Source organism: Takifugu flavidus, chromosome 16 (assembly GCF_003711565.1).
Source record: "Takifugu flavidus isolate HTHZ2018 chromosome 16, ASM371156v2, whole genome shotgun sequence".
NCBI classification, from domain to species: domain Eukaryota; kingdom Metazoa; phylum Chordata; class Actinopteri; order Tetraodontiformes; family Tetraodontidae; genus Takifugu; species Takifugu flavidus.
The window spans coordinates 3,158,969-3,177,473 of NC_079535.1; the positions used below are offsets into that span (position 1 = coordinate 3,158,969).

The following is an 18,505-nucleotide window of genomic DNA, read 5'->3' on the forward strand; positions in this document are numbered from 1 at the left end:
AGTGCAGACGGGAGACGCCCGTGGAATGGCAGACAAAAGAGACAAATGATGGAAACAGGAGTCACACACCATGGTTCCTCCCAGTGGAGCCGTCCTCAGCTCAGCCGTGATCTCACAAGAAAAACAAACCCCTCACATAGTCACGTTAACAACTGGGTTTTTTTAATTACAAAAAAACAAACAACAAAACAGCATACAATTAACAATTTGAGAAGGGAATGCAAAGATGTTAACGAAACCTAGCAAAATCCCTTATTTTGTCATTTCATTTTAAATAAAAATGTACAAAAGTGCTTACATGGTGCAAATAATGAGAAGTAAAAGGTCTATAAAAGATGGAAGTAAAGCAAAAAAAGAAAAACAAATGTACATTTCCCAAATATCTAAAAATGCAGTAGATGCTGAAGAGATGTGAGATTATTTATCTTACACAGCATTAAAAGAACCCAAAGCTGCTCAGAATCTGTCCATTAGGTAGTTAATCCTCATGCAGCAGGACTGCATGTCACTGTCTGTCAGAGGGGTCCTGGAACACCCCCCCACAGTTAACATGAGGTTAATAAATATGGTTTAAATAGCCCAGGATGCTGGTGGGTTTCTGCCTGGATTTGGCTGCTAGTCGGACTAAATCAAACCCTAAAAACCTCTGATTTCTACACGTTACAAGGTAGCAATGATCTCCCATTATCTGCTAATACAATCCCAGACTTGTGAAACTTAATGGCACTTTAGTCGACAATACCTCTAGATAACGGTGTCTGGAAGTCAGACTAGGGAAAATGGCTGAGTGACAGCTTGAGATGCTAATGTTTGCCCTCCATCGGTCGAGGCGAGCGTGTCGTTGCTGGTCTTAAGGCTGTATGTGCGGCTCCGCGTTCTCTCGCCGCCCCGCCATCAGCAACAAAACTACTGTCTGAAAACGGACATTTTCCTGGACGCAGGCCTTTGCGTCCCGAAACGGAGGCGTTTTCGGTGCTTTCCGATCTGTGCGTGAGGCTCAGTAACTGTTCTCGTGACCTGCCAGGATGTAGAGGTTGCTCAGGGCCGTGGGGTTGTCTGTAGGTCGACTCTCCAAAACCACCACCCTGCGGAAGACACACAAACACACCCTCATCTTCAGACACCAGAAATCGCCTGGAAAATCCATATATTCAATTTCCTGATCAACTTTGGATGAGGGGATGGAAGCGGAAGAGCAAAGCTAGCTGTTAGCTTAGCATAAAACAGGAAACGGCACGCCAGTCAGGTCAGGACAGCTGTGTGTGTGTCCTCAGGTCCAGGTCTGGTGGTGACAGGTGAGCTGGGATGCTACAGTCCATACCGCCTGTTCCATCAGATGAAATTACAGAGGCGAGGAGATGGACGCAAACCAGGCTGGCAGTGAATAAAACATGGCCGTGTGGGCAGAGAGGGGCGCAACTCTGGTGCCACAGACAGATCGGCGACATCGGGAGTCGCATGTGAGTGGAGATTAATCACAACTGGTGTATCGGCGAATAAAAGTCGTGTTTAACCGACTGACCCGGCAAACCGAGAGCAACCTGAGGCGACAGGAGGCGAGAGCTCCTGACACGGCAGGTGAGGAGGGAGTTTGCTGGTTTCCAGGTAATAACACCTGGGAGACAACAGCTATAATCACGAGGCCGCCTAATGACAACAGGGCTGACAGAAATAAGGAGGGTGAGAGAACCTCTTTACACCCTATGATTTTTAAGACTGATCTGAAATCAGCACCAACCTGTCAGATCCCAGGAGGTGAAAGACTCTGCTCGGATCAGAGATCTCCTGGGTCACCTGTGGGAAAAATAAGTAAATGACTTCAATGAAAGACAAGTGAACAAACAACAATAACCAAAGTAAAACCATGTTTTCAGTGAAGATGAGGATCGTTGTGCATAAATAAAGCAAGTCAATCATCACAACTATGTCAAAGGCGACAAAGAAGGTTTTTTTGTACAAATTATAGTGGAACATGTCCACTTGTGAATAGTCATTATGTAATAATAAGAGTTTCTAAAAAGGAAATATTGTTTTTTATTGTTTTTAAAAAAAGAACTTTTGAAGCGTTTGGTGAGAAGGCACAGATTGAGAATAGGTGAAACAGCGCCCCCTCTACTCAGCGGATGCAGCTGGTAATTACATCAAACGTCAACCATTTAATACAAAAATCATTGTCAAAAAAAAGGATTTAGTTGGTAACTGTCACTGCAAAACGCATCATCTGAGTCACAGTCTGTGTCCAGCGTGGCTGTGTACCCTCAGATCAGTGTGTCAAACACAAGCCAACACCTTGAAACACACCTTTGTGGTGTTTGGGATGGATTCACACACTTTGCAGAGCCCCTTCAAAACACTCCTGTGTGTGTTAAAATAACAAAGACCTGTGGACAGATGTGAGGCGGTTGGCGTATGACAACTGACAGGTGTGAGCCCTTGGCCTCGGGGGGAGACCTGATCTGTTAAGGTCTAAAGGAGAACAGGGTCTCGGGTGTGCCGCGGAGCGCCCGCCGAGGCGAGCACGGATCAACGGGCCCTCCCGCTTTTCAAAGGAATCATAAGGAGACAAAGGTTGAATAATTTAGCGCTGCTCTCTGCCGTGTGACGGTTTTCGATTATAATCGGGCATGAATTTTGCATGGCTGCTGACATTTCAAAAATCCTCGCCTGGGGGGGGTAAACAAAGCTTTGTCTCGCCCGAGCGTTACGGGACCACGTCTGACGCCGCCGGCATTCAAAGAGGGCGACCCGGATCGCTTTCCATGAAAACAGGCTTCACCTGTCCGCGATCTCCTGAACTTTTGATTGGCGCCAGTCCTCATCGGGTTCACATGGGCGCCCGCCGTTAATGAGGGGCAGCAAATTCATTACCTCAGCCTGACACACAGACACCACCGCGGCGGAGACCTGATCCGGGATCAGAGGTGTTGACGTGGAGAGCAAACAACTCTAATGCTTCGGAATACAGCGTTCCTCACCTCATTAGACTTGAAGCTCTTTCCCTGCATGCCGTGTTTCCAGAAGGCCAGGACGCTGTCCTGAAGACACACTGTCAGGGGACAAAGGTAAGGCAGAGGCTCAACACTTCCCGGGGTCTCTCCTGTATGAAAGCTCACCAACACATTCGATGGAGAAGTCAAAGCTCAGTTCAGAAGCCAGCTTCTTGTTGGACTTCAGTCTGCCCTGGAGGTTCACAATCTTTAAATTTTCTGCAGAGAAGAAGAAAAAAAAGACGCATAAGAGGTTGAGGCTGCAGGAGCGCAGCTGCTGACATCTGCTGAGGAGGTACTCACGGTCCAAACACACCAACACCGTGTCCCTCTCCAGCTGGGTGACGTGGATCGCGTCCACCTGTTGATTAGCTGGAAAAAAACCCAAAACCCCTCCAATGATTCGGTTCTCCCAACCTCAAACATCTCCCATCTGTGGGACTCACTTGTTCCGATCTCTGTGAACCAGGACGAGCAAGAGTTGAGGTTGATGGTCTCGAAGCGGACCACCTGGCTGGGGTCTGAGCCCTGGCTGATGGCCACGCACACCAGAGGATACTCCTGCTCCGGGACCACCAGCATCTCAAACACCTTCAGGGGGCTGGGGAGCGGGAAGTCAAAGAGCTGCGGGAGGAGAGAGTGAAAAGAAGGGTCGGTCTCGGTCTCAGTCTGAAGATCTTTGACCTTTCCACGCTCTGGGACACCGACCTTGAGGAGCATGAACCTCTGCATGGGCTCGTACCACTGCAGCAGGACGATCCCAGACTGCAGCGCTCCACACAGATACTTGTGGCCCGTGTAGGGATTTCTCACTGCAAACAAACGTGGACAAAGTCCAGTCAAAACAGGAATCTTGGCAAACTCTTTATTGGCCAAGTTTAATCTGATAGACAGGTGAGTAAATAAAAACAGAGGTTAGGAGGAAGCTCACCGATGCAGCATTTGTGACAGCCCTTGGTGTCGGGGATCTTGGTTGTCAAGGCAAACCTCCTAAAGAGAGAAACAGTCAGACCACTGGCGAAGCAGTCTGCCTACTTTCGACCTCTGACCCCGTGGAGTGTCTGCCGATGGACGCTCTCACCTGGGTAATATCCTGTCTGGGAAGCGGTGAGTCTGGAACTGAGCCGCCAGGCCGGGTTTCCTCAGCTGCTCAAACAGCCCGATGAGGTTGTGCGAGTACAGCTGGAAGGTTTTTCCTACACCGCGTTCAAAACACAAACACGGCGTGACGGACGAAAATGAGACCCGCGGCTAGCATCTGGAGCATCTGAGCGATGAGGCGGGCTTTTATGTGGACTGGTTAGGTGTGCAGAAGCAGAAGTGTGGCGATGATGTGAAGCATGATTACCTTCTGATGAAGCCAGTTAGTAGAATATCAAATCAAGCCAGGCGAGAGGAGGGTGGACAGTGTCCAAGGGAAGAGAAGAGAAAAGAGGTTACGTAAATCGAACCTGATGAAAGCAGACATCGGCGCTTTGTAACCTCAGCCTGAACCGTTAAACTCCTCCTAATGTTTCTGTATCGTACATGAACATGTGCTGCTTCCACTCTATTCTACAGAGGTCAATAAATGAGCAGAAGCACCCCTCCGCTTGTAAAAAGGCCTCTGGTGGCAAAACAAAGAAAGGGCTGTTTCAGGGTGCAGACGTAAACGACCGTTTTGCCCTCAGAGACGACACAGGAAAAAGAAGCAGCGGGTTATGACAGTGTCCAGGGAAGCACGGGGGAGGCCACAGCCTGGTACCCACCAGAGAGAGACATCAGGTTGTTGTTGATGACGTAGAGCCACGTGCACTTCCTCGGGAAGAGCTGAACGAAGAATCCAATCAAATACGGACAACCACGGAACGACCAATCACGGGTCGGCAGTCGGATGCTAAAATAAGGAGACGTTCATGTTACCTGCTCCATTGTGGCCTCATGCAGCTCATTCAGGTTCAGCGTGTAGATGCCATCCTCAGTCCCAAAGATGAGGTACTGATCTGCAAGAACACGGGAAGCGTGTAAAAACGGACCTCGGCTCTCACAAACCCTCTTTATGAGCTCCACCTTTGGTGTCAGGATGGATCCATGACGTGGCACAGTTGATCTTCAGCGGACATCCGTCGAACACTTTGGAGAAGCAGGCTCCCATCTGGAGGTAAACACAGCAGTTCAGCACGGTCCCGCTCACTGAGGCACCGCGAGGTTACCAGAATTCCGGAAACTCACCAGGACTTTAGGAGTGGGGGGCAGACCGTTGATAGCTGGTTTCTAAAGGTCACCAAAAGTTCACAAAACCATCAATTCGGTTACTGTCACATTAAGACGCCAGCGGGAATCATTCTGACTCACAGGAAACTCCTTTTTCTCCTTCCTGTGCTGGCGGTTGGGCGGTTGTCTGGGGCTGCCTTCGTTCACGTCATCGTCCGAGTCGTTATCTGGCAGGAGAGAGCAGGCTGTGAATGCATTTACAATCAGCAATAACGAGAGCGTGACAGCATCTAAATACAAGGCTCAGGTTTATTATCTCGGGCTGCCTTACCTTTACATTCAGGCTTACTGAGAGCTTGCAAAAATAAAATATCTGCTCATTTAAATGTCAGCTTTCACGAGAGAAGACACTGTCAGATAGAGAGCGGGACTGACCTGGATCTGAGGCGTGAGACAGGAGGCCAGGGCTGCTGACGCTGGCAGACAGGTAATCGGGGGAGGAGTTCTCCACCTTGTGGCCCTGCTCTGGCGTGCTCTGCCTCCGGGACGCCTGGCTCGGCCCGTTCTCGTAGTTTGGGAACCTCCGGACCGTCAGGATTCTATCGTCATTCAGGCCGATTTCATCTGAAGAGCTGTTCAGTCGAGGCTGAGAGGTCCCAGAGGAGTAAAGATGACGAAGAGCTCAAACATTAACCAACAATCCGAATCCGGGGTTTGACTCTCACCTTTGGGGGTAAAGGAGGGGGAACCCCTGGCTTCAGAGTGGAACTGAAATTCAAATCTGTGTTTTAGAACTACATGAAAGTTCCAAAGGGAAGAATTATTTGCAACATCACTCACATTTCTAACTCAAATGCATCTTCAAGGTGGGTGACGTGTCCCCTGCAGAGAGAAGAAAACAACAAGTCAGCAAGCTAAGACTGGGCACAGCTCAGGGGCTGATGTTTGTGTTGAAATCCTCCTCAGAGATGGAGAAAACATGACTCTGAGGGGAAGAATGAGAGCACGGAGATGGATGCGGGAGGTAAAAACATCAATATGAAATGCTCTTCCATACAAATGTCAAACTTAGTAACCAACGAGCAGCAGATACACGTTGATAAGATGCCAGCTGAGGATCCTCTAGTACATCCTAAACTATGCAATGGAGTGATGGCGGTGGGATGAGACAGGTGGGAACTAATCTTTGTCTTAAAAAAGGGGGCCAATGGGTGGTGTTAGGGTGCTACAGTGCACACAGTGTTAGTGTTACCGTTGGAACAACTCGTCTTCAACGCTTTTGAGAAGGCTCCTTAGAGGGAAAGGAGGAGAGAAACAGAGAGAGCGACAACCAAAAGGCACAGGGACAAGTGAAATAAGTGGAGGAACGTTCATGCGCAGTTTCAGTGAACGAGCAGGTTAATGTGAGACATGGATGAGCAGCAAAACTCAACTAATTTACACTTTGAGCAACGGACATCAGATTACAGAACATACAGGATCACATTTGTCTGAGTCTAAGACGTAAGCAAGTCAGAAGAGAGATTGAGACAGAGACAGAGAGGAGGAAGTAAATAAGAGCTGCTCCCGTGACAACAGTTTCCATAGATTACCTGGTTGTTATTCCTCCCTCTGCAAACGGACTCCAGGGGGAAGGAAAGTCATTATCTTTACTCACATCCTGTGGAAAGGCACAAAAATAGACTACTGACAACGCAGCCCTTTTTATGTGGAAATCCAATTATTCATTCATTCGCACATAACACGAGGTGGTGACAGAGCAGCGGTAAGTTTAAACTTGTTATGATCACCATTTCAGAATGAGCCTCTGTTTCCTTCCGGAGTGGAGGTTCAAACTGCAGCTTGTCGACTGTAAATGAAGAGGAAAATATTGTTTTTTAATTCGTCCAACAGGAATATCGTCCACTAGAGGGCGCCAGAGCTCAGCACAACATGACATTGGGGGCGGCGGTGTTGTGGGTATAAGCCTTGCAAAAACACTCATTCTCAAAGAAAAAAAATGATCAGGCTGTGATGCAAACACCTAAACATTTCACAGAAACAGTGAGATGACTTTTTGAGGAACCAGAAAACTCATTTTTGAGACCGTTTAAATAATCTTGCTCTAATTATGAAGCCGAAGGCAACAACCTGCTCAAACATTCTCCCATGTAATCGGCTTGTTATTGACAAAGAAAGCTTGTATCCCTTATTAACAGCCCAGATATTTGTTCTTTAGTCAGGTTTGAGGAATGTTGGACCTTTTAAATCAAATACATTCACCACCAACGAGGTTAGTTTACAATATTAAATGTGAGAAAAATTGAAAATCAACCGCAGTCATGTTAGGATTTGATTAGTTATTCACTATATTATTTAATTGTAAGAGGAACCGATATGTCAATGAGCTCAGTATGCACCTCCTCTCATTAGTATCACTTCAAACCTTCACACATTTACCTCTTTTTGCTACTTTGTTCTACTCGGGCAGAATCTTGGGAATGGGATGGCAAACAGACACACACTACGCTGTCACTAACCTGCATCCCCCCTGTGTCCCCCAGTGAGGTTAGGACTTGGGCATGGCCTTCCTTGGTCTGCCTCATTGTTTGCTTCATGCAGAAGAGGAAAGTCAAATGTGACGGTGAGAAGCGAAAGCAGAGCTAACCGTGAAGGTGCATCTACTGCACGATGAACTTTTGAGTTTCCGGAACGATGCCAAACGTTCAGACGCGGCACCACGAACACGACCAAACGGCAGCTTCCCCAAGCGTTGCGAAATAATAGACACACATCTGTGAGGCTGTTAAATTTAGGCTCGCTGACGTCTGATGAGCTGTGAGGAAGTTACATGCACATCCACTTTTTCTTCCATGAAGGCCTGAGCTATAATTACACTCCAGACTGGAAAAGTGCCAGCCAGTGCTTCTGTATTACGGGGATGACCCTCCGATTGGCGGCCAGATGACTATCCCGGCTGACAACAGGACTGATGCTGGTGTCGAACGGGGTGTTTGTTCACTTACAGTCGATCTCCGAGCGCGTCCTCTCAGCTCGGGCATGTTTGTTGGTGGAGCGGATGGTGTGTCGGACTGCAGACAGAGGCTGAAACAAAGAGAGTGAAGCAGGCAGAGATGTTCAGATAAGGAAGCAGCTCCTGGCGATGGGACCAGACAAGTGGCTCGAATTATGTAACGTGGGCGCAGCGGTTCCTGCAGCTGCTCGACACAATTGTGACTTTTATCTCCAGGAAAGTTGTGATGCAGAGCTGAGCTGTGGTCAGGTCTGCATCACCACATTACTATGCACCCCCTGACTTGTCTGCTCTGCTGCTGGGAGTCAACAGCCTGCAGGGCTGGTTTCATTCACCGCAGCCAACAGTGTTGCTGCTGTCAGGGGGAGAACAGCACAATGATCTTTTAAAAAGCCACTGGTACCACCTCTTTGGCTCCCATACTGTTGTGACGCTGATTCCAGTGGGAACCAGAGTGCTGCAGTAGACTGGGGAGAGGGGACGGGAAAGTTCAACTTCTTATTGCGACATAATTGAAACAGTTTGTGCCGTTAAGCGAGTTCAGTGCTGCTGGATCAACAAGGGGCTGGTTTTAATGTATCACTTTCTGCAACCAAAACAAATATGTCATCAGCTTTTACTTCCTCGCTGTGTTCTGTGACCTTAAAGTGAGGGCGTTACCTCCAGGTCGTCGTCGTCCACCTCGCTGTAAGGCTGGTGGTTGTCTGGGTTGTTCATCTTATCCAGGAGATCGACGGCGAGCCGCCAGGTCAAACCAGTCTGGGCCACAAACACATGCTGCCGCAGAACAGACGAGTCAATGCTACTGACCAACACACACACTGTGCACACACAGAAGCATAAAGATGTGATCCAATGTTGAGAAACATTACTGATAAAAGCTTTTCTGCTGTGGGCCTCTTCTTTGGGTTCTTGGTGAGGGACACTTTGACAAAGTTATGGAAGCTGGTGGACCTGAAAGAGGAGACGGTTTGGTTTTCAATGAGCCCATCGGCACCGTTTCACCAAGAACAGCTCGTTTAACATTCCGCTCACCCACCATTTGTTTTTGTCTTTTAGCTTTGGAGGCTGGAAGCTGCTCTTTGACATCAGGAACAAAGCTCTGAGGAAACCAGAGGGAGAGTTAGAGGAGCTACAAGGCAACAGGATGGCTGCAGAGAGAGGCTGGAGGTAGCTGAAGAGACCTCATGGGGTGAAGGTCAAACATCGGCGGCTGCAGCTCGGCCAGCTCTATCGACGTGATCCCGACAGCCCAGATGTCACACAGCTGGTTGTAGCCACCGTTCTTCTCCACCGCGGCTACTTCTGGAGCCATCCTGCACAGAAGAGAGTTCAGAGGTGACACAGGGGAGGGCTGATGAAGAAGAACTGGTTTTTTTTGTAAAAAGCAGCAGGCCAAGTCAGCAGAAAAATCAGATAAAAACGTCCAGTCCACTCACCAATAAGGTGTCCCAATAAAAGACTTTCGTTTCGCAATAGTAGCTGTAATTTTGGCCGCGACTCCAAAGTCGGCTGGAATGAAACGGGACAGGATGTTTGTTTTAAACAGACTGTGACATTAGGCTGACGTGGAACTTGTTAATAACTTACCTAATTTTACATCTCCTTTGTCTGTTAGAAGAATGTTTGCACCCTGCAGAAATACCATCGTTTTTAATACACTTAAGCAATTTGAGGAACTTGAAAAGGTCTGTAACCATGACTGGAGATATTCTGAGTGATAGTTGCGTAGCATTTGCAACCCTGCAGCTCATCGGTTTCTCAATTCTTAATTTGAACATTCTCTGCAAAATCAGCCACTGCTGAAATCTGTTGTTGCTGCCATCTGAGTTGCACTATAACTGCAGCGTTTCTGGTGGCATCCTGCAGCGAGAGCAGAGGAAACAGGAAGTGCTCGCTGTGTCGAGCCGAGCAGAAATAACAGGTCCAACCCTGACCTTATATGATAACAGGCAGGACGGGGGCTCCTGACACACTGTTCGCGCTGGCTACAGTGACTCAACAAATTGTGACCGTTACACCTTTCTGGTGTCTTCAGCCGACACACCTGAGAGGTGAGGAAAAAAGGCTCGAGGGGGAAATGTCGAGTCTTCTGACTTTAGATTTCACAGCTAAACTGTTGTGAAGAGTGAAAAATGTGGCATAACACTACAGCAGAGCAATACCTTAATGTCGCGGTGCATCTTGCCCATGCTGTGCAGATATCCCAAACCCTGTAAAGAGCGATCCAAAGTTTAATAAATTCAGCCTGAATGTCCCAGCTTGAAGATATGTTCAAAAGCAAAGCAATAACCTGTATAGTCTCTCTGCAGACGTAGGCTATCTGGAGCTCCGACAGAGGGCCCGTCACTGGAATCACATGACCGTTCACGTTATCACCTTTGGGATGGGAATGTTCTAACTGGTTGAGAGTGAAGCTCACCGTGGTAGATGTCCTGCAGAGATCCTCCGCCGCAGTACTCCATACATATCCACAGCTTCTCGCGACTGAGGAAACCAGACAAAATCACCACGTTAGCATAACGCTTGGCTAAATATTCTGCTGACTACAGGGTAAATACAGCCAAGCACTTCAAAATGGTATACACAAATGTTCACCTCATCTCTGGGCCAGAATCTAAAAGCTAAGAGTCTGGTCTGACTGTGACAGTGTGTTCACGTGCACAGCTTAAACGAGCTATGCTCAGAATTGAACTTTGCCGTCTCGTCGGAATCGGTCCTTGTCCTACTTTACATTACACTACTTTACATTAAATAACATGCTGTCCTCCCCAACACTAGGGGGCGATATTTGTCTTTTCAGCAGGTTAAGGTGGCCGCCTTTTGGGTCATTCCTATTATGTCACATGATAGTCAACTGGAGTCAGGCGGCAGACCGGCATTTCCAACAGGTGGGTGGATAATTGTTCAGCTTCGTTCGTCTCCTACGTATCGTATGCTGGACAGATACGAGGGCTTTCTTGGATGGTTTTGTTTGAGGGGGTCGTGAAGCTTTTGCACATGCATTGCGCACTTTAACCCTGCTAAAGGCGCACACATGATGGAGCGAAGCGATTTCCGATGGCATTATCTGTGGGTCTTACACCAACAATACACAGGATGTGACTGAGCTGCGCTCTGTCCTCGGCCAAGATACACCGGCTGTGTCTTCAGGTGTGAAATTCCAGCACTTACTTTCGATTGCACGATATTACCACTTTTTGGTGTATGAAACGCACACCACACAATTGTTTTCATTGAGATTCGTGTTTCTTTAGTACGTAACTCCATCATTTCCACACAAGGTTGAATTCACAGATTATTTATTGTGTATGAGGTTTATTTTTTCATATAAATAGGTTTTGTAAGTGCGGATCCTATGAAACCGCTAAAAAATACCCTGCCCTAAACAGAAAATTGTATTTTGTAGGTGACTTCCTGTCCCACATGCACTGCATTGCCAGATGGCTGCAACGTGCTCCGCCATCAGGCAAAAATAGGAGCCGGTGTACGCACACATTGATTTGAATGTAAACAAATCAGCTCCGCTGTCCTTTCAGAGCAGAGATGCTCCACAAGCACATCCGCTGCATTTCAGGGGTCAGTTGGACCACTCGATTACTAATCAGACGAGCATGTTTACACACTTCAGTTGTCTAGTTGGTCAGATTAAGGCCATCATTTGGTCTTTCAAGCGTTATGTTTATGGATCAGGAAATCATAACTGCGCCACATTTCAAACCTGGACACAGAAGTGAATCTAAATCCGGAGAGTTATTCTCCCATTTTACCGTTAATCAAGTGAAATGTGGCGCCCATTTACATTTTATAGCCAGAGTTTGTCCTTTGTGTGCTGGGATACAACACGTGTGTCTCTCTGGGCCGAGAGCCACATAAAACACATCAGAGGCTCATGTTCTTGTTAAACCTGCTGGAGGTTGGAGGCAGCTGTGGGCAGATTAAGCACTTCCTCTCAGATACCAGCCGCAACATACACAGGACACATGCTGGCACTAAAGGGCCTGAGACAGCACCGGTGGGCCCGGTTCAATAGGCTGAGTCATGCTTCACACACGGCTGTATGGGAATACACACAAAGTGACAATTTCAGGCGACACAGACAGTGTTTTAAGATGGCTCCTACCAGAGGTAGCTCCCGAAGTAGGCAACAATATTCTTGTGTGTGCATTCCTTCACCATGAAGATTTCCTGCTGGATGATGGAAAAGTCATCCCCTGGAAAGAGTGAGAAAAAAAACACAGACGTGGAAAAAAAGCCTTTAATTTCATCTTTTCCAATGTAAACTGAGAGACTTTTGGGTAGAAGAGACCGTGGTCATCGGCTTTAGTTCTGCCTTTCTGATCACGTTCACTGAATTTTCCCCTAATCTCTGTGGAATCCCAAACTGGACGGGACACCTTGTGCTTTGAAAGTTTATGCGGAGCGAGCAGATATCCTGGTTGTTTTCGACTTCGGCGGAGCCCTGCGACACATCCGACCAGTAGGAAGTAGGGAAACAAAAAAAAATCTGCTCCAGCTGCTGCCAATTATGCAGACACACAAACCCTGGAAGACATTAGCAGTCTAACTCCGGCGGGGCTGCCAGCTACGGTGCTCCATCATTCCGTTGTCAGGCTTTAAAACTGAAGCAGCGCTGGAAACGGCAGCCACGGTTTCAATCAGGCCAAAAGCACCCGTCAGCCTGTGTACATGCACAGCTTAAACGAGCACGGCTCAAAACCAGACCCTGGCGTCTCGGAAGAATTGGTTCCTCGTCCCGGGTTACATGCAACTCTGGAGGAAACTGATGGGACCATGTCATCCTCCAGCACACCAAGCGGCGACAGGCATCTTCCCAGTGAATAAAGCCTGGTCGACCTATTCCGTCACGTAACGACGGATAATCCAACAGCTTTTTACATCCCGTGTGTAAATGACACTTCTCTTTATTAATCACATTATCTGGGCGTCTTAGTTTTACATTAATTGGACTCACACGCTTACGTGCACTTCCCAATATCGATGATCAAGGCAATTTTCCCCTAAATTGTTGCGTGAATATACAGCGACGAGTCGGTTCACTCTCTGTTAGCTTGCGCAGGTAATATTCAACAATGCCTCTGACTCAGCCATGAAGGTGGGATGACCTGCGAAACGCAGAGTCACGTCACATCGACCCGTCACCAGAGCGGAATGATGAACGAGCGTTTGATAAAAGCCCGATAAATGCCTCTCGCTGCCGTTACACAAGCCTCCGCTGCAGGCCAAAAACAACAAAGCCGCAGCTTCTTAACGACGGGCTGGGGAAGTGCAGTTTATCGGGTTAACTCGCGCGTCCTCAAGCAGAACAATGCTGCCGTTTCTGTCGGGGCACCGCGATAAACTGGGTCCTGACAGCACAAAGAGAAGGGAAGTCTGGAGACACTGACACACGGCTGACTTGGGTTTTAGTTTATCTGTTGCCAGTGACAGAAAATAGGTAATGCGACTAATCCTGAAGATAAATCAAAATGAGGAGGAGGCTACTTTTTTTTAGCTTTTGCACCCAACAGATGTGTTTGGAAACTGGAGCCTTGAGTCTGACTCACACGGTCGACTCTGATAAAGGACGTCTGCACAGAATCTCCTCCCGCTGCTGCATCTTTCAAAGCCACGACCCACAAAAATGTGAGAGGGACGATTTCAGTGACGTGTCTCTCAGTTTGGTAAAAATAAACTGAAAAAGAAAACCCACAGCCACTTCCTGTCCCTGAAGCTGCGAGTAAACATGCCACCACTTGGTGCTCATCTGAGCTTTTTAATTTGCATTTTGTTCAGAGAGAGACGTAAAAAAACACGACGTAAAGATGTCAGAGGGAAGACTGATGTGACCCAAATGTGAAACCAAATCTAAACAAGCAGAGACCCCAAACAGAGGCTGGACTTTTCTTCTCGGGAAGAGAAAAATCCATATTTTGGTATCACAACAACAACAAAACTGAGAAGATGAGAAAGTCATGTGACTTTCAGTCGTTGGTGGTGCAGAACGCTGGACGGAGACGTCGGTAGTGATAAGATCCGATCATGCGGATCATTTCCAGTCATCTCTGCCTTGTGAGCTAAAACTTATTCTCTTATTTGGTAGGAAGGGTTGCTCGGCACTCCTCCGTCACTCCTCCCGGTCAAACCAGTTTGAGTACGCGGTCCACCTCAAAAACTGTTTACCTGAAGCTCAGGGAGGGAGAGCTGGGCAGATCTTTGTTTAATTAGAGATAAAATAATGTAAATATGAACAGAACAACTAAAGATAAGTCAAGAAAAACCTGACTATTCTTCTACACCAGCTTTCACAGTTCTCTAGGCCTCTTTTTATTCTAATTGACGACTATCCTTTACTCTGTGTGGGTGTTACATGATCATGTGCTCAAGTTGGGTGTGATATCATTTGGTGCAGCTCCTCTAAAGAGCAACTGGCCAGTATTTTTCAAAATGGAAGGTCTATACCAGGTTTTTTACATTTGTTAGAAAAAACCCATCAATTTCAATAAGAAATATGGAGGTATTCTTCCTGATCTTCCCTCACACACATACAGACGCCCAGACACATACACTATTCTGATTCTACAGGTAGAATGCATCTGCCCTGTAAATAACCGGCTCCAGAACCAAACCAGAGCAGAAATATTGCAGAATATTGCTAATCCTCCTCTTCAGCGCCGCTCCGTCTGTTCTGATGGTGTAAAGCTCTCGTCGTAATCCCAGTAATCTAGATCTCTGTCAGTAGGTCAGACTACAGAACCTCGCAGTCACACCACGATTACAGATGTGGTTTGTGGTCCGGTGGGGCAGCGGTTTCTCTTACCTGGTTCCAGCTTTATGATCTTCACAGCAGCTAGCTCCCCTGTTTTTATGTTCCGAGCCTGAAAGACACAACAGGAGACAGTCAGAGCAGGATTCCCGACCTTCCCGATCCCATGTTTTTGCACAAACTGCTGTGGCTGTACAAAAAGAATCCCGATTTTACAATGTGTTGATGGGGTAACTGGAGGGAGAAACTTTATTTTCCAAAACCCAACCTGAGAACTGTGTAACCTGATGCTAAAGACAGTGGCTCTCAGCCTGGATAAGCATTAATCCAATAAAAGTCACATGGATGATGGTTTTGTTGGAGAAGTGGAGCGAGAAATACTCATGGCTGATCATTAGCCACAACAACAGTCCGCTGATAAGCATTTCCAAACCACGTCCGTCCCCATGGGGGACACGAATACCATAAAGTAGGCTGATCTGACATGTGAATTCAGGTCAAGATGGGATGCTCCTTAATCTGAGACGAGCTGCTCAATCAACCATAAACCCCGAAACCCCCCCATCACGACCCGCTTCAACACAGGAAGTCCGAGCAAGTCGTTCCCAGAGCGTTGACCAGCCTGCGGCGAGACGGCTCAGCACGCCACGCTGTTCAGATCAAGCACCTGCCCCCAAAGCAGTCTTTACTCAACCTGAGAAGTGATCCCAGAAAGGGGAACTTGTCAAAGGTCAACAACACATTTGCCAATGACGCCGTAAACCACAGCAGGAGCATTCAAGCAGCAACGACACCCGAGCAAACACAAGAGAGGATAAACAGGTGCGTGCATGCGTGCGTGCACGGATGAAGGCCCCAGATAATTGTAGTGAGAGTGTCATAAGACTAATTACCACCAACACGAGCAGCCGCCAAATTTCCCTAGTCGGTTAACATTTCTTTGGTCAGAAGTGCCTGAGGATTGTGGGTAGTGTAGTTTCTGAGACTCTGACTAAATCATTTTGTCTCCTCCAGAAGCACATGTCCTCTATGTAAAGGCAGCGCGTGGTCACGACAGTAAAGCCGATCATCGCATCAATAAATCGCACCTTTGCTTCCAGAGGCGCACAAATGACCTCAAAAACCGTATAAGCAGTCCATCAAAACTGCGCCCATTCAAAGTGAACCCAGCACAGCAGCCACGGGAGGACTCTCCCCCATGTGAAGCGGTTCCTCTGTCAGCGCAGCCCCGAACACACCCATGGAGGAACACATGTTTAGACAGGGGCCTGATCATATTTCAGCCTGCTGCAGCCCCATGGCCTGCAAGCTGTGGGAGAATACCAGGCGCAGCATTCCACCAGTGGCCCGTCTGGGGGTGGGGTGCTGTGTGTGTGTGGATGTGTGTGTGTGGGTGGAGAGCGTGACCACGAGAAAGTGCCTCAACCATCACACCCTGTGGCAGACGGATAAACAGGAGAAAACACCTCGCCGGAGCCACCCGGGGGTCACCTGGATAAATGAGCCTGTTTATCTTCGAGGTTTCTCATATTTCACTGCAAAAAGGCTCCATTAATAAAACCAGGGAAGGTGAAAGCTGATATTTAAGCAGCCCTATAATTAAATATTTGATAAACATCTCAGAAAGCTCCTGAATTACTGCGGAATGTTTCAAAACTGCTCCCCAATAAGGGAAAAAGTCTGTGAGGAGTTTTTCCAAAGACGATTTTTTAAATAATAAAGCGTTCACTTCCTCTCAATCTCTACCTACTCACACACTATTTCAGTTCTCCAGTTACTGACCACGGCTTCAGAGATGGCGAGCGTCTTCTGCAACAGAGGCGACCGGCGCCGTCTCCCATGAAGCATCAACGTCCATCAGACAGACAAACACTGATCACTCGGTGTGACCAACCAAATAAGTTCAGGAAATGGTTCCGTGTCACCGACACGGAGCTGCACACAGCTAGTAGTTAATTCACTGGCTAATTCAAAGAAAAGCAGCTGGTTTAAAGCGGAACTGGAACCCCGGTTAATCTGTTGATCTTAATCTAAGCTCTGAATGCATTTTCAGAACATTATGAATTGCAACGACCCGGGTGGAACCCCCTGCTGAGCTCTCAAGGGCCCTGAAATGGGCCCTCAATTACTGTCTAATGTCAGAGGATGATTAAAGTGTCAAATCCAGGGCAGCGGCGTGGCTCGACACAACTGGGATGCACCACTGGTTGTGTGTTCGGATCTCCCCAGTTCAGCAACTCCTTTATACCTTGTACACGTCTCCATAGGTGCCACTTCCAACCCTCTGGATGAGCTCAAAGTCTTGATGAGGGTTCCTCCTCTGGATTTCTCCACTAGGCCGAGGAAATATATCCATGGTGGATCTTTGACATCGAGTAGATCAAATCTGATGAAAACTTGTTTGTGGGTCCTGGATTCAATCTGAACACTGAGATTCAGGCGATCCTTCTGCGCGCTCCATAGGCTGGAAACAGATCAGCAAAAAATAAATTAAAGACTGGGTAAAAACCAAAAAGACAACATCAACCTGACAAATATTTAACTTGTGACGCTGAAGGAAAACCAGAACAGACGGCTACACTGGTATTTATCTGTCAGCCTAACCCCAACATATCATTTATCACTCAAAAGAGAGTTTCCCAATTAGAGCAGGCAACAAAGGAGAGGCCAACAAGAGGAATCACTAGTAGAACAACTTGTTAAAACATCGGTGTGACCACTGAGGCCAGCCAAACTAAACTTAGCCTGCAAACTACCGGGAGTTAGTTGTCTCGGCGTTCGGGCAGATCGGCTAATGCTAGCAAACCATAACTTAGCCGCGCGACTGCTCCAAACTCAAGTCGTAACTACCTTTCTCGACGCACACGTCGCGGGCGAGTGGGAGTCGCATTTCTAAAGATCCCCGAGACGATCAAACGTAGGCTGGCGTCGAGTAGGTGCAGAAAAAAAACCACAGGCGCCCCGTCGTTATCGAAGAAAAGGTAATAAACTTCCAGCAGGCTGATCGCCCCGTCCCCTTCAATGGCAGTCGTTAACAGCACAATTCCCGCATACTTTTATTAAGCACAGCCCGTGACATGTCGGTTCCTCCCGGATAAAGTGTGAAGAGAGGCGTCGGATTAGCCCGTCAAACAATACTGGTAAAGCTTTGAATAATATCAGGTTTTCCTGGTAGATTCACTCCAAAACAATCAGCCGTAGGAAAAGCAACAGTGTGCTGCTAATCTCCCTGGGGTAACAGGGTAGCTTCTGATGCTGCGTTCACGGCGCCTCGAAAATATTACACCCCTAACACAACGTTGTAAAATGACTGAATAACATTTTGCACCGACGCTGTGTATCAAAAGCATTTATTGAATTAAAACAATATTCTGTCGTACTGTACTGAATTAAAACGCCCCTGTCGGACCCATATTCCACGATGACGCGAGTCCGGATTGTAAATCCGGGAGTATCTACAACGGTCCGGAATGCATCAAATTTCCCAATCTCTTTGTACGTGTCGCCACCTTGTGGTGAAACCTGAAAATGTAAAAACGCCACACA

The 18,505-nt window shown here is 47.6% G+C and overlaps 2 protein-coding genes across 9 annotated transcripts in view; both read right to left on the bottom strand.

Annotated features, from left to right (window-relative positions):
- The window catches only part of nin (ninein (GSK3B interacting protein)), a 48,745-nt gene that overhangs the window by 94 nt on the left and 30,146 nt on the right, over positions 1 to 18,505 (bottom strand). The gene's annotated exons all lie outside the window — the stretch shown is intronic.
- Positions 141 to 18,355, bottom strand: map4k5 (mitogen-activated protein kinase kinase kinase kinase 5). Of its 8 annotated transcripts, none has more exons than XM_057058560.1 (36): positions 18,014 to 18,355; positions 17,208 to 17,423; positions 15,014 to 15,071; positions 12,317 to 12,407; positions 10,616 to 10,680; positions 10,487 to 10,542; positions 10,359 to 10,406; positions 9,784 to 9,826; positions 9,633 to 9,705; positions 9,378 to 9,509; positions 9,233 to 9,295; positions 9,066 to 9,147; positions 8,854 to 8,970; positions 8,186 to 8,264; positions 7,700 to 7,771; positions 6,971 to 7,029; positions 6,773 to 6,840; positions 6,433 to 6,471; positions 6,021 to 6,062; positions 5,906 to 5,948; positions 5,616 to 5,826; positions 5,512 to 5,535; positions 5,322 to 5,407; positions 5,199 to 5,240; positions 5,037 to 5,121; positions 4,890 to 4,969; positions 4,736 to 4,796; positions 4,069 to 4,183; positions 3,919 to 3,977; positions 3,696 to 3,799; positions 3,434 to 3,611; positions 3,291 to 3,359; positions 3,114 to 3,206; positions 2,976 to 3,046; positions 1,739 to 1,794; positions 141 to 1,085 (listed from the first exon to the last, which is right to left on the bottom strand). In XM_057058560.1, exons 2-36 carry the CDS (start codon positions 17,313 to 17,315, stop codon positions 998 to 1,000), a joined length of 2,760 nt encoding a protein of 919 aa, XP_056914540.1. In that variant the 5' UTR covers positions 17,316 to 17,423; positions 18,014 to 18,355; the 3' UTR covers positions 141 to 997. The 8 variants fall into 8 exon arrangements, with proteins under 8 accessions (XP_056914540.1, XP_056914539.1, XP_056914544.1 ...); XM_057058559.1 differs by having other exon boundaries at positions 17,810 to 18,352; XM_057058564.1 differs by lacking the exon at positions 7,700 to 7,771 and having other exon boundaries at positions 17,810 to 18,348.

Coding starts and splice junctions, on each gene's coding strand:
- map4k5 (XM_057058560.1), bottom strand. CDS start 17,315: ATGGATATATTTCCTCGGCCTAGTGGAGAAATCCAGAGGAGGAACCCT. Junction 5,241..5,321: donor AGGAGAAAAAGGAGTTTCCT/GTGAGTCAGAAT, acceptor GGTGACCTTTAG/AAACCAGCTATCAACGGTCT. Junction 3,047..3,113: donor CTTCTCCATCGAATGTGTTG/GTGAGCTTTCAT, acceptor GTCCCCTGACAG/TGTGTCTTCAGGACAGCGTC.